This window comes from Globicephala melas, chromosome 18, assembly GCF_963455315.2.
Source record: "Globicephala melas chromosome 18, mGloMel1.2, whole genome shotgun sequence".
In the NCBI taxonomy this organism is placed as follows: domain Eukaryota; kingdom Metazoa; phylum Chordata; class Mammalia; order Artiodactyla; family Delphinidae; genus Globicephala; species Globicephala melas.
The window spans coordinates 34,929,040-34,947,460 of record NC_083331.1 but is presented as its reverse complement, the minus strand read 5'-3'; the positions used below and the strand labels follow the sequence as shown (position 1 = coordinate 34,947,460).

Sequence of the window (18,421 nt, the reverse complement as noted above, 5' to 3'; positions counted from 1 at the left end):
AGAATTAGATACCAGAGATTCCAGAGAAGCGAACTATTGTGAGTAAAGTACAAGGGAATTTACAGCACATATTTAGAAGAGGTGAAATTAATTCAATGCATTTTTAGAAAAAATGCCCAGATAGTTGTTCAGAAGTTAGGTATGCAGAAACATGCCTATCAAAATATGGAGTTTAAACCTGCTATTTGTGGGTATGTGTTTAAGACATTGTTGAACTAGGAAAGCAAGCCACTCTGTGTTCTAAGTAAGACAGATTTTGGATAGGGAATTTGAGACCTAAATGGTCTTTGAAAGGGCCGTGAAAGTGAAGGTCAGGGAACTTTCTGCTAATGATCTCAACCTTCAGTTCAATGTGAAACGTTCTGAAAAGTACTATGCAAAGGCACTGGGTTCCTCAAGAACCTTCCATCAACTGTCTACAGTCTTCCATCAACTGTCTCAGTCTACAGCAGTGAAGCCAATTGCTTTTAAGGGCTCACTTAGAAGTTACTTCAAGTTTCCATTGTCCACATATCTGCCTGAATCTGCGTGTGGAGAAATAATGGCTTTTTCTCTTCCACCTTCTATACCTTACCTGAATGCCTCTTATGGCAAACTCTAATCCAGAACTGTATGGAGAGACGATTTCTTAAAAAATGAAGATCCAGGAGTCTCCTCTAAAGGTAAAGCTGAACTTGGAAGGAAGTAAGGCTGATGATCAGTAGAAATAGATAAACCAGCATAGAAAGAAAAATCAGAAGACTGAAGTAGAAGTTTGTACTACTAAAATGAAAAACAGAACGAAAAAGCACTTAAACATGAAAGCTCATTCTATCACATACATGAAGATACCTATTTTCATGCCCTGATATTATTCAGCCACATGAACCAAATTTGTTTCAACTTTTCTTCATATGACATGGTTATAAAATGTTTATTATTCTTGTTATTCTCATCTATTTCTGTTTGTCACTCTCTAATATTTTTAAAATGTGATGTCCAGAACTAAGAACAGGTCTCATAATGAACTCTGTCTAATAGAGAACTATTTCCTTCAATTATTTTGTTGCTATCTGTATATTCACACAGCCAAAGTTTAAATTAATGTTTTAGAATATATTTCACACTTCTGCCTAATATTGAGCTTGCAATCAGAATTTTCCAGTATTTTGCACATGAACCACTGCCAAGCAGGGTCACCTTCCCTGAATCAATTTTGGAATCATCACACAAAATCAATAGCTGAAGCCAAATAAATAAGTGAAATTTCCAAAGGAAACATAGCAAAACATATAAAAAGCAAAGACATACAGACAGCAAGTTAAGATCTGGATGTTGAAGATCAAGTTCATATCTAAAATATTTTGACAAGGAAATTGAAAATTAGAAAAGAATGTTACTTATGAAATAAGCAAAGAATGCATATTTAGATGCAATAAATAAATTAATTCAGTACCAGAGGTAGTAGGAAATCTGAGATGATTTGTTACTGAAGTAGTTAAGAAGAAGAAAAAAATAACATAATAAATTTGTTCAAAAAGCACAAATTAAGTAGATTAGATGAGGAGATATGCAGGATTAAACACAGATCAGAAGCAAATATGTGGTGAGAAATTATAATACCAGATACAAACACTCACTGTAAAGTGTTAGAACTGAGAGAAAATAACGATCTAGGAAGACAACTGGTCAGTAAATTTTCTTCATTAAAATAGTAACCCAGGAACATTGGGAGAACACTGGAGCTTCATGTTTCCAAAAGAATTTGAAATCTTTTTAATTTCAACAGACATGACACAACATGTGATCAATTCATAGTCTCAAAAATAAATTAAAATAGTTATTTAGAATGTTGAGTGTCTTAGCTAGAACTCTTATATGTTTCTGTTTTACACATATTTTACTACAGAATATAAATTTTAATGTGTTTAAAAATATATTGTTACTATTGTGTGATAAATTGCAGATCAGTCCAAGCAGCTGCAAGAAAAACATTTTTATTACTAAATTAATAATTTCGAACTAGACCAGAAGGAACCACTATCCCTCTGGATATGGAGGCATATTGTTCTTTGGCTTAGCTAAGCCAGGAACTCCTAAGAGTAATGAAATGTGCATAATTAAATGACTGCAGTTAGACTTTGATATTTTGGTTGATGAAGTATTTGTTTACATTGATTTTATACAGTTCATATAATTTTAATAGTAGTACTGTGCCCTGTCATGGAATATTTTGAAAAAAGAATTTGAAAATAGAATTACAAAGCATGTATCTCCTTCCTTTTATTTCTACATTTTCATTTAATTTACTAATCTGCTTAACAGATTAAAGAAGAAAATTAAAATAATATTGAGATTCTGTCTAAGAATAACAATGAGAAGACTTTTAAATGGCTGACTGTCTTTAGTAATTTGAAAAGGTGTTAAAGCTCAAAATAAGAACTTTTAAATAAATAGCAACTATAAAGCTTAATGAGATTTATTTCATATAAATTCTTCCCTTGAGGTGAAAAGAGAAATTTCTATACTTTACAATTGGTTGTTTCAATAATAAAAATCAAATCATTAATAATGTTAATAATAATAACAATAGCAAAAATGGCTAACATTTTATATAGAGATTGCTACATTCCAGGTACTGTATTAAATGATTTTAGAATGATTATTTCTAGGGTATGAAATGATGGGTGTGAAATTGTTGTAACTGATTACTCAATTCTATAATGGAGATAACATTAAAAGAAACACACTACGAAGTACACATACTTAAAGTCTAAAATTCAAATGACTTTTAATATCTCTTATAAAGCTGTTAAAATACCTACACATATACATAGTTTGTATATATAGCAAAAAATTAAAGAGAAAAATACGAAATAGGCTTATAGTATTTTAGGACTATTAACTGACTGATATTCAATCAGTTTAAACTCTTTATGAAAATAGTACAGAAAGTCAAATTTAAAAAAAAAATAGATCAGTTGATTTATATATCTAAATATTTTCCCTTAGTATGCTAGTTCCCAGGAGTTCTGAAATCCAATATTCACTATAACAATAAATACTTTAAATATACAGTATAGATATGATTTTTTTCTCCACAAATCATACAGGCAAATCCATACCTAACATATCATGCTATGATAAAAAGTGTATTAAATATCTGGAGTGCCATAACAAAATACCATAGACTGGGTGGCTTAGACAACAGGAGTTTATTTCTCATAGTGCTGAAGGCTGAGAAGTACAACATTTAAGGTATAGGCTGATTGGGTTCCCTGGTGAAGGCTCTATTCTTAACTGGCAGATGGCTATCTTCTCACTGTGTCCTCACATGGTAGTGGAAGAAAGGAAGCAGACTCTCCAGTGTCTCCTCTTATAAGGGCACTAATCTCATCATGAGGGGCCAACCATGATGACTTCACCTAAACCTAATTACCTCCAAAGTCCCCATCTCCAAATAACATCACATTTGCAGTAGGACTTCAACATTGAATTTTGGTTGATAGAACTCAGTCCATGGCAGAGAGGTTGTTAGAAAAATTCAAAAGAAAAACTTTTGTGGCATAAACTTCTAGCTCTTAACTAGAAAGAAAAGGGAAAAAATAGGGCAGCTGTGGAAGTGGATGCAAAAAGATAGATATGCCAGGAGCAATTAAGAAAAAAATCTTTTAAGCACTATTTAACATCCCGAGTATCAATATCTATATCTATATTGCCTATAAAATGTAAATAAAACTATAACAATAATAAAGTCCATTGTGTGATGTCATTTTTTACTTTGAGATTATTAAATATTATATGGTACATTGTGTCCCATGATAAAAATGTGCCAAAGATGCAAAACTAATTTTAAACTTTAAAAAGATTTTTAACACAACAACAGTAATTATTTTAACCTCTGATAATACAGCTATGTCTCTTTTATTTAAAAATTAAATTTCCTTACCATTGTGTAGCTGTGGGCCACTTTCATTAATTCAATACATCCTTGAGCATCTGCAAATGCTCGGATTCCTAAACAGTTAGATGGATGCAAGAGCTTCATGAGGAAATGGCAGCACACTTCTACTACTTGAGGAAGCTGAAGAAGGGAAGCTGCAGCAAGAAGGTTTTCAATGGTTTCTTCCTTTAATTCCAAGCAACCTAAACATTAAGTGAAAAGAATTATGAAACTGTTCAAAACATGAAATAACATGTACCATTCTATTACTCAAAACATTAGTCCAGTCTTCTAGAAATGATCTGAACCTAAATTGATAATCCAAATAAATATAACTCATGAAAAGCCAGCAATTGTTTTCAACATCTTGCATTTCTTAGCTTGTGTAATGTTCAGAATCATGTAGTACATACAAATGCAGCTTCAACTAAAATATCTGTATCCTATTGAACAGGAACTATGGTTGTTCCTTTGGTTGTGGATTAGGAAAGAAAAAAAAATAGAAATATTTCACAACACATGACTACAAGCTTAGGAGAGCAAAGATGCACTAACATTTTCTGAAAATATATGTGTATAAGAATATGAAATACCTATGTATGGATAATGAACATATATATATGTATCTATAAATACCTGTGTTGTATGTTGCTAATATTGTATTTAACTCATTGTGCCTATGATTATAATTTCCTATAATTTTTCTTTCTTTTTGGTCAGTTAACTTCAAAAATTAAGCTCTTTAGCGTTTCCCCTTTTTTTCTAACTATTGGAATAACTTATTAAATAATGGAGCTATTCCTGGACTGTTTATAAATCTCATCTGTGAAAACTTCTAGGCTGAACTATTTAGGTTATATTTCATTTAGCAATTCAACACATCTTTAATAGGTATAGTTCCATTCAGATTTTCTATCACTATTGGGTGAGGTTTTCTAGGTCATACATTCTCAGAAATGGTTGATTTCATCTTAATTTTTGTGACACAGATGGCTACTCTTCACTAGAAATATCTCCACTCATTTTTCCTGAACACAGGGTCAGGCCACATACTGCCATGACACATGTCAGTGGATGTGTGTTGCTACCACACTGAGGCATTTATGATGTGAGTGTGCTTCATCCCTACTCTTGCTCTTCTACCAGCTAACTGAAGACAGAAAAAAACCCTCGTGGATAGAGGCTACACGGGAGCAAGGAGCCTGAGCTCTGAATCCATGCCCAGTGCTATGAGCTTCAAACAGCAATATGCAATGTTTAAACTAATAATACTCCCAAAATAAACTCAAGTTTATACTTGTGTATGTACTTGAATGCAATCCCAAGTGTCTAAGTTTGAAACTCAAGTGCAAAACCATAAGGAAAAATAATTGATTAACCTTTATTATTAATATGTTGTCATCTAAATTAGAAGGATATTCTTGCCAGCTGAAATATATTTTCTAACTTTGTGATGCTACTGTAATTTTTTCTTAGATATCTCCTTTTTCCATCATTAGCATTTATTTTTATGACATGTAAGAGAAGTTGTCTACTTTCAAAAATTCAACTTTCAAGGACAGAATATTTATTAAGAAAAGTCTCATAAACAGAATGCCTTTATTGTTTCCCACACCAAAGTTTTTGTTCTGGATTTTTTAAAACTTACAATAATTTGCAAGAATAATACAATAAGCAGTTAAAAACCTTTCACTTAACTTCACCAAGTGTTAACATTTTGCTATATTTATCTATATGTGTGTGTGTTTATACTGTAGTTGCTGAATAATTTGATGGTACTTCTAATCAACCTGTATTTCACCCCTGAATACTTCAATGTGTCTCTAAGAACAGAGCTTTCTCCTACATAGCCACTCATGAATGTAATTCTTTACACTCACGAAATTGATACAATAGTATTTGCTATAATGCAAATTTCCCCAAATGTTCAAATAAGATGCTTTAAAGATTTTATTTTTAAATTCAGAATCTAATTAAATCTCATTACATTAACTTGTTATGTCCCTTTAGTTTTCTTTAATCTAGAACAGTTTCCCAACTATTTTGTCATTCACATTTACGTTACTGAAGGGTTCAGACCAAATGCTTTGTAGAATTCTTCAATTTAGGTTAGTCATATTTTTTCCCCATGATTAGATTTAACTGAAAACTTTTTGGCAGGAAGACTGTATAGGTGATGTTGTACCCTTTTCAGTGCTTATATATAGAGAGGTCCATAATGTCAGTATATCCCTCTGTTGATGGTGTTAAATTTGGTACCTTGTTTAAAATACTGTCTGCCAGATATCTTCATTTTAAAGAAACTCTTCCATTTATATTTAATAAGTAATCTGTTGGGTGAGGGACAACTTTGCTTTCAAACATGACATTTCACCCATAACTTAACATGTTTAACAGATGAAGAGCATTATGTTTTATTTATGAGTTTCATTGAAAGAATAAGAGAGCAAAGGAATCTAATGCATATTTCAAAGTAACACAAGGGATGTGATGAAGAAAAAAGAAAGGTAAAGTGGATGCAATAAATTGAAAGGAAATTAAAACTCTTTTTATTACATATAAATTTCCAATTAAGTTAGCTATCTAAAGTTTAGTTTGGTATAAAAGAGAGACACTATCAATAATAAAAGTTATTAAACTTTCAAGATTCTAAAAAATGCACAAGGACCCTGTTCAGATATTATCAACTAGTAGAACATTGAGTATCATGATCAATTTGACAGAGGAGACATTTGCCAATAGTAATAAAATTATCTAAGGTGTTTATGTTTCACATTATCAATAACTTTTTCATTCAATAATAATGTCAAACAAAATCTTCATCTGCAGTTGAAGGATTCATACCAGTTTAAATGATTTTAAGACTAATTATATTAGTGCAATTATAGATATATATGTTAAAGTTTATGAATATTATAGTAAACATCAAAATAAAGTATTCTACAAATTATGGAAACCTATATTTTATATAAACTTTAGCTGATTTACAAAATATATACCTATACTTATAAAAATAAAAAAAATATAAAATATAGAGGAGCTAACATGAATACTATAAAATCTGTTATTATTTACAGTTGATTATAAGCATAATAATTATATACATATATATATATATTTAAAATGTCATGATTTAAGACCTTTGGAGGAATTTTACCTAAAAGTTTTCAGTAAGATTATCAAGAAGATATTTGTATGCTTTTTAGCATAGATTATATGAAAATCAGCTTAAAAAGGATATGGTTTCAGTTGGTATGGTTTTTATAGATTCCATTTTTGTTGTGATTTCAGAACAGTGGGAGAGTGATTTTCTTTAATTTTAATTGATTAGTTATTCTCAATAACATCTGTTCAGAAAAGAATTAACACAGCAAGCCTGAACTGCTCTCCTTGAAAAGTCCTACTTGCAAGATTTGCCCTTGACTAGTGCCTGAAAACTTAGATTTCAAGAGGGTTCCCACCATTAAGTAATATAAATGGCTCACTGTGCCTAAACTGTTGGTGTAAGCATTATGGTTTATGCTTAACAACTGCTTTCCTTCTGGGAGTCTTGAATTTTGGTATATACTAAGCAGAGGTTGCCTATGCGATTAGCCCTCAACAAAAACCTGGGACTCCAAGTCTCTAATGAATCTCCCTGTTGGCAGCAACTCACAGGTTTCGTCATAACTCTTTGCAAAGGAAATTAAATGCCTCCTGTGCTATTCCACTTGGAATGCTGACCTTGGAAGTTTGCTCCTGGTTTCCCAAGGACTATGCCCTGTGTACCATTTCCCTTTCCTCATTATTCTTTGAACCCTTTTGATATAACAAATCAGAGCCATTGGTTTGTCTGTATGCTGAGACTTGTGAGCCACCCTCTCATGAATCATCCAACCTGGAGGGTTAGTCTTGGGGATGTCTCAACACAGCATTCTAATTAGAATAGTTGGGGTGGTGGGTGATGTTTGAGATATACTGTGCCCATGTGTTGGAAGATACAACATTGCTAAGATTTCAACTGACCCCAAATTAATCTATAGATTTATTATAATCATATTTAAAATCCCAGCAGACTTTTTGTAGAAATTGCAAAACTGATCTAAAGTTCCTATGTAAATGCAATGACCTAGAAAAACCAAAACAATTTTGAGAAAGAACAAAGTGGGAGTAATGTCACTACCAGATTTTAAGACTTTTTACAAAGATATGGTAATTAAAATTGATTGCTATTGGTCTAAGTATAGACAATAGATCAATGGAAAAGAATAGATTCTAGAAAGATTTTCAAAGGCTCAAAAAAATTCAACTGAGAAAGGATAGTCTTTGAATAATGGGTACAAGCAGGTAGGCATGTACAAAAACTTGTGTTTTAATCTGTATCCCACAAAATATATAAAATTTACTCAAAATTTATCATAGTCCTAAATTTAAAACTTAAAACTACATATCTTCTCTAAGAAAACATGGGAGAAATACTGTGACTTTAAGTTAGTTAATGATTTCTTAGATAAAACATCAAAAAGCATAATCCACAAGAAAACATGGTAAATTGGACTTTATAAAAATCACTACAAGTGACAATAGTAAAGGAACAAAAAGATGAACCATGAATGGGAAAAAATGTGTGCAAAATCATATATCTGATAAAGTACTTGTATCCAAAATACATAAAGAACACTCAAACTCAATAATAAAAAAAATTTAATGGGCAAGTGATCTAAACAGACATTCCACAAAAGAAGATACAGGAATGTAAAGTGCTCAACAACATTACTGTTTAGGAGAATGCAAGATAAAAAGCACAATGATATACCACTACATATACATTAGAACAGCTGGTGGAAATGTGAAATGGTATAACCATTTTGGAAAACATTTTTACAATTTCATCTTTCAAATGACTCAGCCATTTCACTCCTAAGTATTTACCCAAGAGAAATAAAAGAATGTGTCAATATAAATCCTTCTACATGAATGCTTATAGCAGATTTATTTTGTAATGACCAAAACCCTGAAAACAACCCAGACATTCATCAGCAAGTGAATAGATGAAAACCTTGTAGCCTATCCATTTACTGGAATAAATTAGAAAGAACTATTGATATGTGCAACATCATGGTTACTTATGCTGAGTGTAAAATTATGCTGAATATAAGAAATCAGATGAAGATAACGCTACCATCCAATTTAATTAAAATTCTTAAACATCCAAACTTATCTATTGTGAGTGACATAAATCAGATCATCAGTACCTGAGCATGGGTTAGGGATGAGGCGAGGCAACAAGATGGATCATAAAAAGAGATGACAGATATATTAATTATCCTGACTATGGTAATGATTTTATGTATGTATAAACATGTCAAAACATCAAATTGTATATCTTATATATGTATAGCTCATCGAATGTAAATATTCATCAATGAAGCTTTTAAAAAATACTCAAATGTTAACAAAGATGATTTGAATTGACTAGTACCTGTAAATATTTTCTGAGGGCTTTAATTCAAACTTTACTAACAAAATCACAAAGATAGAATATTATAATTTAGAGAAATTGTGGTTATGTGTACAATTTGTCTTAAGCTTACAATGTACAGAACACATTATTATAGTCATGGAAACTTCATATATACTATTACCAATTTAAAATACTTGACCGAAGTATTTTAAAAATAATCTTATAAGTGTAAACCTAACATGTAAAATGGTGTGTGTGTGTGTGTGTGCACGTTAGTATATTTACTTTCCCAATCAAAGTGATTCATAGATATTATGCAATGGTTCATAGATATTATGATTCATATATATTATGCAGTGAAATAAGCTATAGGATATATAAGAACAAATAATTATTCAGTCCAAATTCAAATACTGGATCTAATATTGTACTTTATAATAATTTAGGTAAAATGTCAGCAGGGCATCTCACCATCCTTTCCTGTTAAAAAAAAAAAAAGAGAGAGAGAAAAACTAAATTTTCACAGGTTATCTATAGGCTAATTTTTAAAAGTTACTTACTGGTAATTTTGGATGTGAATTTGGAGGATATGAGCATTGTTTGTGCTATTTTTTTCAACTTGGAATATATCCAATGAAAGGATCCATTTGTAGAAAATCAGAAGGCACAAATGGAATATTAGTTAGTGTTGAGCTTGAATACACACAAGTTGAGCTACCTCATGCATGATATATTCTTTGTAACTATAACCTGGTTATTTCTCTGGCAGATTTAGATGGTAAAAAGGCAAAAATCTGCGAAGTATTTGACTTAAAATAATCCTAAAAAAAGATATGACTACTGTTAATGGGAAAAAAAAGTAATTCTATACATCCACTCAAAGTTAACTTTCAAGGCATTAATGTTCACAAATGGCTTTAGACTTACTGAGAGGGAAAATCTATGATTTTACTTTAGGTGACATTGAAAATTGGCTTTAAAATATCCAATGACATTTTAGATAACTAAGGAGCTATAAGTATAGTAAAAGAAAACCCTGAGAAATTTTTCTAAAATAATAACAAAATATTTATAATGTTTCTTGACAAGTCCAGAGGATGAGGCTGGTTGTCCCCAGAACTGATTAATTGAAGGGCTCAACACATCTTTAGGAAACAGCCATCCTTTCAAGAGCCTGTTTCCCTCATGGTTGCCATAGTTGCAAGCTTCAAATTCAGACAGGAAAACACCCATCAGAAGAGAGAGTATTCTTTAATGCATTCATACATTTCTGTTGCATCAGTGAAGAAATCTTTACTAAAAGTTCCCCAGAACTCTTTCTTTATGTTGCCTTGGCAAAAATATTTATGACATGACCATGCCTTAACCCAATAATTAGCAATGGGGTAAAACCCCAATAACTGATTTTGACCTTACACGAATTACATTGATAGAAATGAGTCACTCTCCCTTAAGTTAACTGGGGGCATAAGAAGAGACTGACTTTTGAATATGGGACCTCTAATGTGTGCTACATTATCTGCAGTCTCACCTTAAGTAAATGACAAAGCTACTGAGCATTTCAAACATGTATCAGTGGACTCAAACTCTGATTTCCTACAAGAGAATATAGTTAAATTTACACTATATTAGAATGAAAATATGTAAAATATAATTGGAAGAAAATCACAAAGATTATAGAAGAATATAAATCTGTGCTGTTCATGTTTTAATAGATAAGTTGTATTCTATTAACAACTATGCTGTATAACCATATTTTATGTATAAATTCAGTTATATTGAAAAGATAATGCATTTTACCAGATAAGTGCAAGAACTGCCCATAAAACCCATAAAGTAAATTAAATATTCTCTCTATATATTTATGTGTCTACCTACATATCTATCTCTATCTTTAATGGAAATAAAGAGAAATAATATGATACATTAGAATTAAAACAAAGTAAAAAACTGATATTTTAGTAATTTGTAGGGGTTTAAAAATAAACTTTTTCTTAAAATATTTTATTTATTTATTTGTTGACATTGAGTTTATTGAAATGATATTAAATGTGTAAAATCTCCATTTTACAGAAAATGAGACCCTTGTAGAATTAAAGAGCTGGTAAATGATAGCATAGAACTCAAATCTAAAGCTAGCTTCAAAACCTGTATCTTACTACACTGCTTCTTACCATGAGCACTTGGAGAGCAGGTATTAAGTTTTGATCAACTCTAAATCCCTAGCACTTAGCTTAGTACTAGGTACAAGTATAAAAGAGAAATTAAATTACCTATAATGTCACCACCTAGTATAACCACTATTAAAATATTGGTATATTATATTGACAAGTACACACTGCTATATTTAAACTAAAATGCCTTTCTATGAAAAAAATGTTTTCAAAGAATACTGACTCAAGTTGAAAAATGTTCACACTGTATTAAAAAAGATAAAACATAGGTAATATGATCAAAATTTTATAAAATATTATTTATTTATACACATGTTTTATATATATGCACATAAAAAGATTGAAATAAAATACTTTAGATTTACAGAAAACCTGCAAAGATAGCCGAGAGATTTTTCATATAGCACATACCTGTTTTTCCTAGTTAACAACGTATGATCCACATGTTAAATTAATGAACCAACATTGTTATATTATTATTAACCAAAGTTCAAACTTTACTCATATACCCTTACTTTTTTACCTATTATTCTTTTTTCTGTTCCAAGATCCCATGTAGAATACAACATTTCATTTAATCATTATATCTCCTTAGGCAACACTTGGCTGTGACATTTTCTCAGACTTTTCTTGTTTTTAACGACTTTGACAGTTTTGAAAGTATTAGTTAAGTATTTTGTAGACTGCCCCCAACTGGGATTTGTCTAATTATGATTACACTGGGAATAAGGGCTTTTGGTCTCGTCACATCATATCAAGGGTGCAAATTATCAACATGACATCACTGTTTATGTCAATTTTGATTACTTAGTAAAAGTATTTTTTGTCAGGTTTCTGACTATAACATAACTCTTTCACCCACTTTTCCATACCATGCTCTCTGGAAGGAAGGCCCTATGAACAGCCACACTTAAGGAGCAGGGAGTTATGCTCTCTTTGAGAGCAGATTAATTACATAAATGATTTGGAATTTATTTATTTCCTCAATAATTTATTTATATAAATACATTCCTAGGGTTTTTTCAGTGCTTCACAAAAGACAGGAGAGTTAAGGAAATTTTGGCTTACATCATTTTATTAAATTTAATAGATTTACATATCTTTCTAACAATTACCAAAAGAAATTGATTTTTACTGTAATTTAGACTTTTGCTGCTATCAAATTATTCCTTAATCTAATATGCACCACATTACTGGCACTTTGGTATACTCCCTCTCTCTCTCTCTGTCTGTCTCTCTCTTTTCTCTCTCACTCTCATCTGTAGGGAAATCCTGATTGTCATGTGAAAATTATAGCAAACCAATTTTAGAAAAAAATAATATATACTTGGGAAATTCTATAATCTTAGAGCTTATTAATTAATAAACAATGTCTTACATGCATTCTAGCCACAAGAAAAGCAATGATTATGCTTTTTGAGTACTAAGCATACCTCAGAGTTCTTGGGTTCATTGTCAGAAAAGTTAAGGAAATATCTGTGGGTCAGTAAGAAAGTAGTTGTTAAAGCAACGACCATCATTTTCCCATTATATCTGTACCTCATTTTCTTTAGGAAAGTCCACTGGGAGTCAGGCCAGAACCAAAAATGTCAATAGTTCTCATTTACTTAAATTGTTTTAAATCTACTGTCCTTACATATCCATCATTTGGAAGAACAAGGAATTGTTTGCTGAGTAAAAATCTTGACTTTTTCTGAATATTCCCTTGACCCACATCCATGCACAGGTGTTTAAATTCCTTGACTTTAAAGATAGAGTGTCACCCCTTATTTTCAGTGTATCATAGTTTGTAATTCCGTCCCTAATCAACTACATAGAATTTTTTCCCACTTCCAGTACTTGCTATAGAGTTTAATCTAAAGCAGACTGTCACTCAATACTCAAGCAAATTTTGGTTATGAGAAAAAAAAGTCAAAAAGAATCAACTCATAGTTATACAAGTTATCCAAACATCTACTCTAGGTAACATAATTTGGCAACCTGTATATCAGACCTATCACAAATATGTTCATTTGGCCACTACAGAATTTAATACTTTAGAATACCTTTACATGGAGCATGTACTCTTGAGTTCAGCATAGATAACAATCTCTTCAAATTAAATGTACACTGAACCTAAAAGAGTTTGATCCAAGGATTTTATTATTCTATTGTTTAATACATGAAATTATTAATAACATGTTTTTGGACATTATCTTTTGAACTTGAATCAGCTAACAGAAGAAAGAGCTCTGTGGTTCATTATTATATCTACTTTTGGTACATTAGTGAGGATGTCTGAAATACATCACTGTGTCTTACAAGTATTCAAATACTCAAAAATATTCCTCTCAAATGTTAATATCAGTAAACTGTGCTTAACTTGAGAAAATATTAGTTTCTATTTTATAGCATAATTGTTAGGCTTCTTTCTTTGCCTTGGTGACTGAGAAGCTAAAACAAAAGATTGATATATAATTTCTATGAATACAAAAATAAAAGACAGTTAGGATGCAAATTATACCTTGGTGTTGCATATTTGAGTTTGATTGCCTTTTGTTTTAAGGTCTTTTGTATTTGAACTTCAAAGTCTTATGCTCCATGGATACTTAGGAATGAAACTGTGATGAGAGTTATAATCCTGTGGCTTCTGTAAATGACTTTGGGATTGTTTTCTTCCTTTATTGCTCTACTTCAATCAAGAAAATAGAGGGGAGATTGAAAGGGATACGTATAAGAGAATATAACTTCTCATTAGACAGATTTTGCAGCAACAGTACTTACAAGTTGCTACAGTATGTTCTCAAACAACAAGGTTGAATTGAAGTTAACTACAAAGTTGCTTCATCTTGGGTGAGTAAATATTTTAAGCACTCACATGGATGGCTGTGTAGTGGAAATTAAAAAGTCTGCAGTTTTGATATTTTATTCTCTGACCATCTGCCCAGATTGGGAGTTCTATCATCCTGTCTGTGCATGAGCCCATCCTACTCACTTCCTCTGCACTCCCGGGCTTCTGAGTTGCCAGATTGTTTCTGTTTGTTTGTTTAACATACAATTTTCTTTGGAGTTCTATCTTGGCTCTCAAAATATGCTTAATATGTTATTATGTAATTCCCTTTTTGTTATCAGTATAGATCAGTTTCAGATATTACTATTTTCATTTTCTGACTATAAGCATTCATGTTTTTCTTTAAATCATCACATCTAACAATCCATATTCATAATCAATATTTCTTAGCCCAATGAATGAGAAGTGCAATAGCTACAAAGTGTTCCTCAACAAGTACACAGTTGATTCTCAAATAAGCATGAAATCCTTTCCCAAAGCATTACCATATATTACTAACATGTTAATTTCCCCCACTTATGTATTTTTTTTTAAATTTTTGTTGAAGTACAGTTGATTTAACATGTTGTGTTAGTTTCAGGTGTACAACAATGTGAATCAGTTATCCATATACATACATCCACTCTTTTTTACATTCTTTTCATGTATTGGTCATTACAGAGTATTGAGTAAAGTTCCTTGTGCTATACTGTAGGTCCTAATTAGTTATCTGTTTTATATATAGTAGTATGTATATGCCAATCCCAATCTCCCAATTTATCCCTCCCCCTATAATTCCCTGGTAACCTTAAGTTTGTTTTATACATCTGTGACTCTACTTCTGTTTTGTAAATAACTTCATTTCTACCCATTTTTAGATTCCACATATAAGTGATATCATATGATATTTGTCTTTGTGTGACTTACTTCACCCAATATGACAATGTAGAGGTTCATAGATGTTGCTGCAAATGGCATTATTTTATTCTTTTTTATGGCTGAGTAATATTCCATTGTATATATGTACCACATTTTTTTAATCCATTCTTCTGCTGATGGACACTTAGGTTGCTTCCAAGTCCTGGCTATTGTAAATAGTGTTGCAATGAACATTTGGGCACATGTATCTTTTTGAATTATACTTTTCTCTGGGTATATGCCTAGGAGTGGGATTGCTGGGTCATATAATAGTTTTATTTTTAGTTTTTTAAGGAACCTCCATAGAGTTCTCTATAGTGGTTATGCCAAGTTACATTCCCACCAACAATGTAGGAGGGTTCCCTTTTCTCCACACCTTCTCCAGCATTTATCATTTGTAGATTTTTGATGATGGCCATTCTCACCGGTGTGAGGTGATACCTCATTGTACTTTGATTTGCATTTCTCTAATAATTAGTGATGTTGAGCATCTTTTCATCTTCTTTTTAGCCATCTGTATGTTTTCCTTATGAAAATGACTATACTACCCAAAGAAATCTACAGATTCAACGCAATTCTTATCAAATTACCAATGTCCTTTTTCACAGAATTAGAGCAAAAAATTTTACAATTTGTATAGAAATGGAAAAGACCCTGAATAGTAAAAGCAGTCTTGAGAAAAAAAAATGGAGCTGGAGGAATCAGGCTCCCTGACTTCAGATTATACTACAAGGCTACAGTAATCAAAACACTATGGTACTGGCACTAAAACAGAAATATAGATCAATGGAACAGGATAGAAAGTCTAGAGAGAAACCCACGCACCTATGGTCACCTAATCCATAACAAAGGAGGCAAGAATATACAATGGAGAAAATACAGTCTCTTGAATTAGCTTAAGATGGCAGAGTAGAAGGACGTGCACCCACCCCTTCTTATGAGAACACCATAATCACAACTAACTGCTGAACAACCATTGACAAAAAACCTTGGAACCTAACAAAAAAGATATCCTACATCCAAAGACAAACGAGAAGCCAAAATGAGATGGTAGGAGGGGCACAATCACAATATGCCAGGTGGATGGCCCACAAACTGGAAAGCAATCGTAGAGTAAGTATCCTATATATGAACGTTCAGGAGGCAAACTTTCAAAGATGCAAACGTTCATTAACATGTCCAGTCACATAAGTTAGTTCACACGTCTGGAGTATGTTGTCATGTTCATGCATCCTCTGCAAGTGGTTGTGCTTTTGTGTACTTTGTTGCACAGTACTTCATAGAACACAGTAGTGCAGTATCTTTATTTCAAGGCCAGGATGTCCAGAAGCAAGCATAAAAGCAGCAGTGATGTAGCTGGTACTGATAAGAAGAGCCAGGAATTGGAGGCCCAGAGAAAGGATGAAGAGAGACAGAGGAAGAAGAAGTAACTGAAGAATGGAAGAGATTCACAATACAGGAAATGGCAAGGGAATTTTCTTTATTTGAGGAGGTACTGTTAGTTTTTGAGGCACGGGACCCGAATGTAGAATGGAACACAAAGGTTGCAGCAGACATTTAGAATGCAGTCCAGTGCTACCATGTCATCTATGACAAGAAAAAAAAGAGCTACTTCCCAGACATCACTGGATTGTTTTTTCAAGAGGGTAGATAGAATTGAATCCAGCAAAGAACCAGAACCTATGCCATCAGTGTAAGGCATGAGTGAAATTGCAGCTTGCCCTCCATCTCCTATTGCTTATGATCCTTCAGCTCTACCATCTCCCAGCTCCTCTCCCTCCTTCAGTCAGTAACTCCTCTTGCCTGTTCACTCGATGCCAGCACCTGTATGCCAGTTGTTGTACTGTACTACTGTACTTTTCAAGGTACTGTACTGTAAGATTAAAAATGTTTTCTTTATTTTTGTATTTGTTTTTTATGCATTATTTGTGTGAAAAGTATTATAAACCTATTACAGTACAGTACTATATAGCCAATTGTTAGTTGGGTACCTAGGCTAACTTTGCTGGATGTATGAATAAATTGAACTTATGGACACGGTCTCAGAACAGAACCCATTCGTATGTAGGGGACATACCATATGACAGAAGTTCTCCCACTGGAGTGAAAGTTCTGAGCCCCACATCAGGCTTCCCAGCCTGTGGGTCCAGCAATGGGAGGAGGCATCCCCAGAGAATCTGGCTTTGAAGGTCAGCAGATTTGATTGCAGGACCTCCACAGGACTGAGGGAAACAGAAATTATGCCTTTGGGAGGTACACACAAGTCTTGTGCATACCAAGACCCAGGGGAAAAAAGCGGTGACCCCATAAGAGACTGGGCCAGACCTACCTGCTAGTATTGGAGGGTCTCCTGCAGAGGTGAGAGGCTGCTGTGGCTCACTGAGGGTACAAAGACATTGGCAGCAGCAGTTCTGGGAAGTACTTATTGGTGTGAGCCTTCCCAGAGACTGCCATTAGCCCCACCAAACAGACTGTAGACTCCAGTGCTAGGTCCCCTCAGGCCAAACAACCATGGTCTTCTTCCTCTGTCTCTCTTCAACCATGGAGAGAATATGGCACCACCCATCAGCAGACAAGTGGATAAAAGTTTTACTGAGGACTGACCTGCCCACCACCAGTCCCTCCCATCAGGAAGCATGCACAAGCCTCTTAGATAGCCTCATCTACCAGAGGGTAGACAGAAGCTGCATGAAGAACCAAAGTCCTGCAGTCTACAGAATGAAAACCACAATCACAGAAAGTTAGACAAAATGAAATGGCAGAGGATTATGCCCCAGGTGAAGGAACAAGATAAAACCCCAGAAAAACACCTAAGTGAAGTGGAGATAGGCAACATTCCAGAAAAAGAATTCAGAATAATGTTAGTGAAGATGATCTAGGATGTCAGATAAATAATGGAGTTCGAGAAGATGAAAGAAATGTTTAACAAAACCTAGAAGAACTAAAGAAAAAGCAAGCTGAAATGAACCCTTGATAACTGAAATGAAAAATACACTAGAAGGAATCAATAGTGGAATAACTGAGGCAGAAGAACAGGTGAGTGATGTAAAAGAGTGAATGGTGGAAATCACCGCCATGGAACAAAATAAAGAAAAAAGGAATGAAAAGAAATGAAGACAGTATTTTTGGACAACATTAAACCCACCAACAGTCAC

At 32.9% G+C, this 18,421-nt stretch overlaps 1 protein-coding gene across 1 annotated transcript in view; it reads right to left on the bottom strand.

The window, feature by feature from the left end:
• KLHL1 (kelch like family member 1) overlaps positions 1-18,421 on the bottom strand; it is a 386,506-nt gene that overhangs the window by 190,065 nt on the left and 178,020 nt on the right. Inside the window, exon 4 of the mRNA XM_030842541.2 lies at positions 3,929-4,125. Coding sequence (XP_030698401.1) covers positions 3,929-4,125 — 197 coding nt within the window. The remainder of the gene's footprint in view (positions 1-3,928; positions 4,126-18,421) is intronic.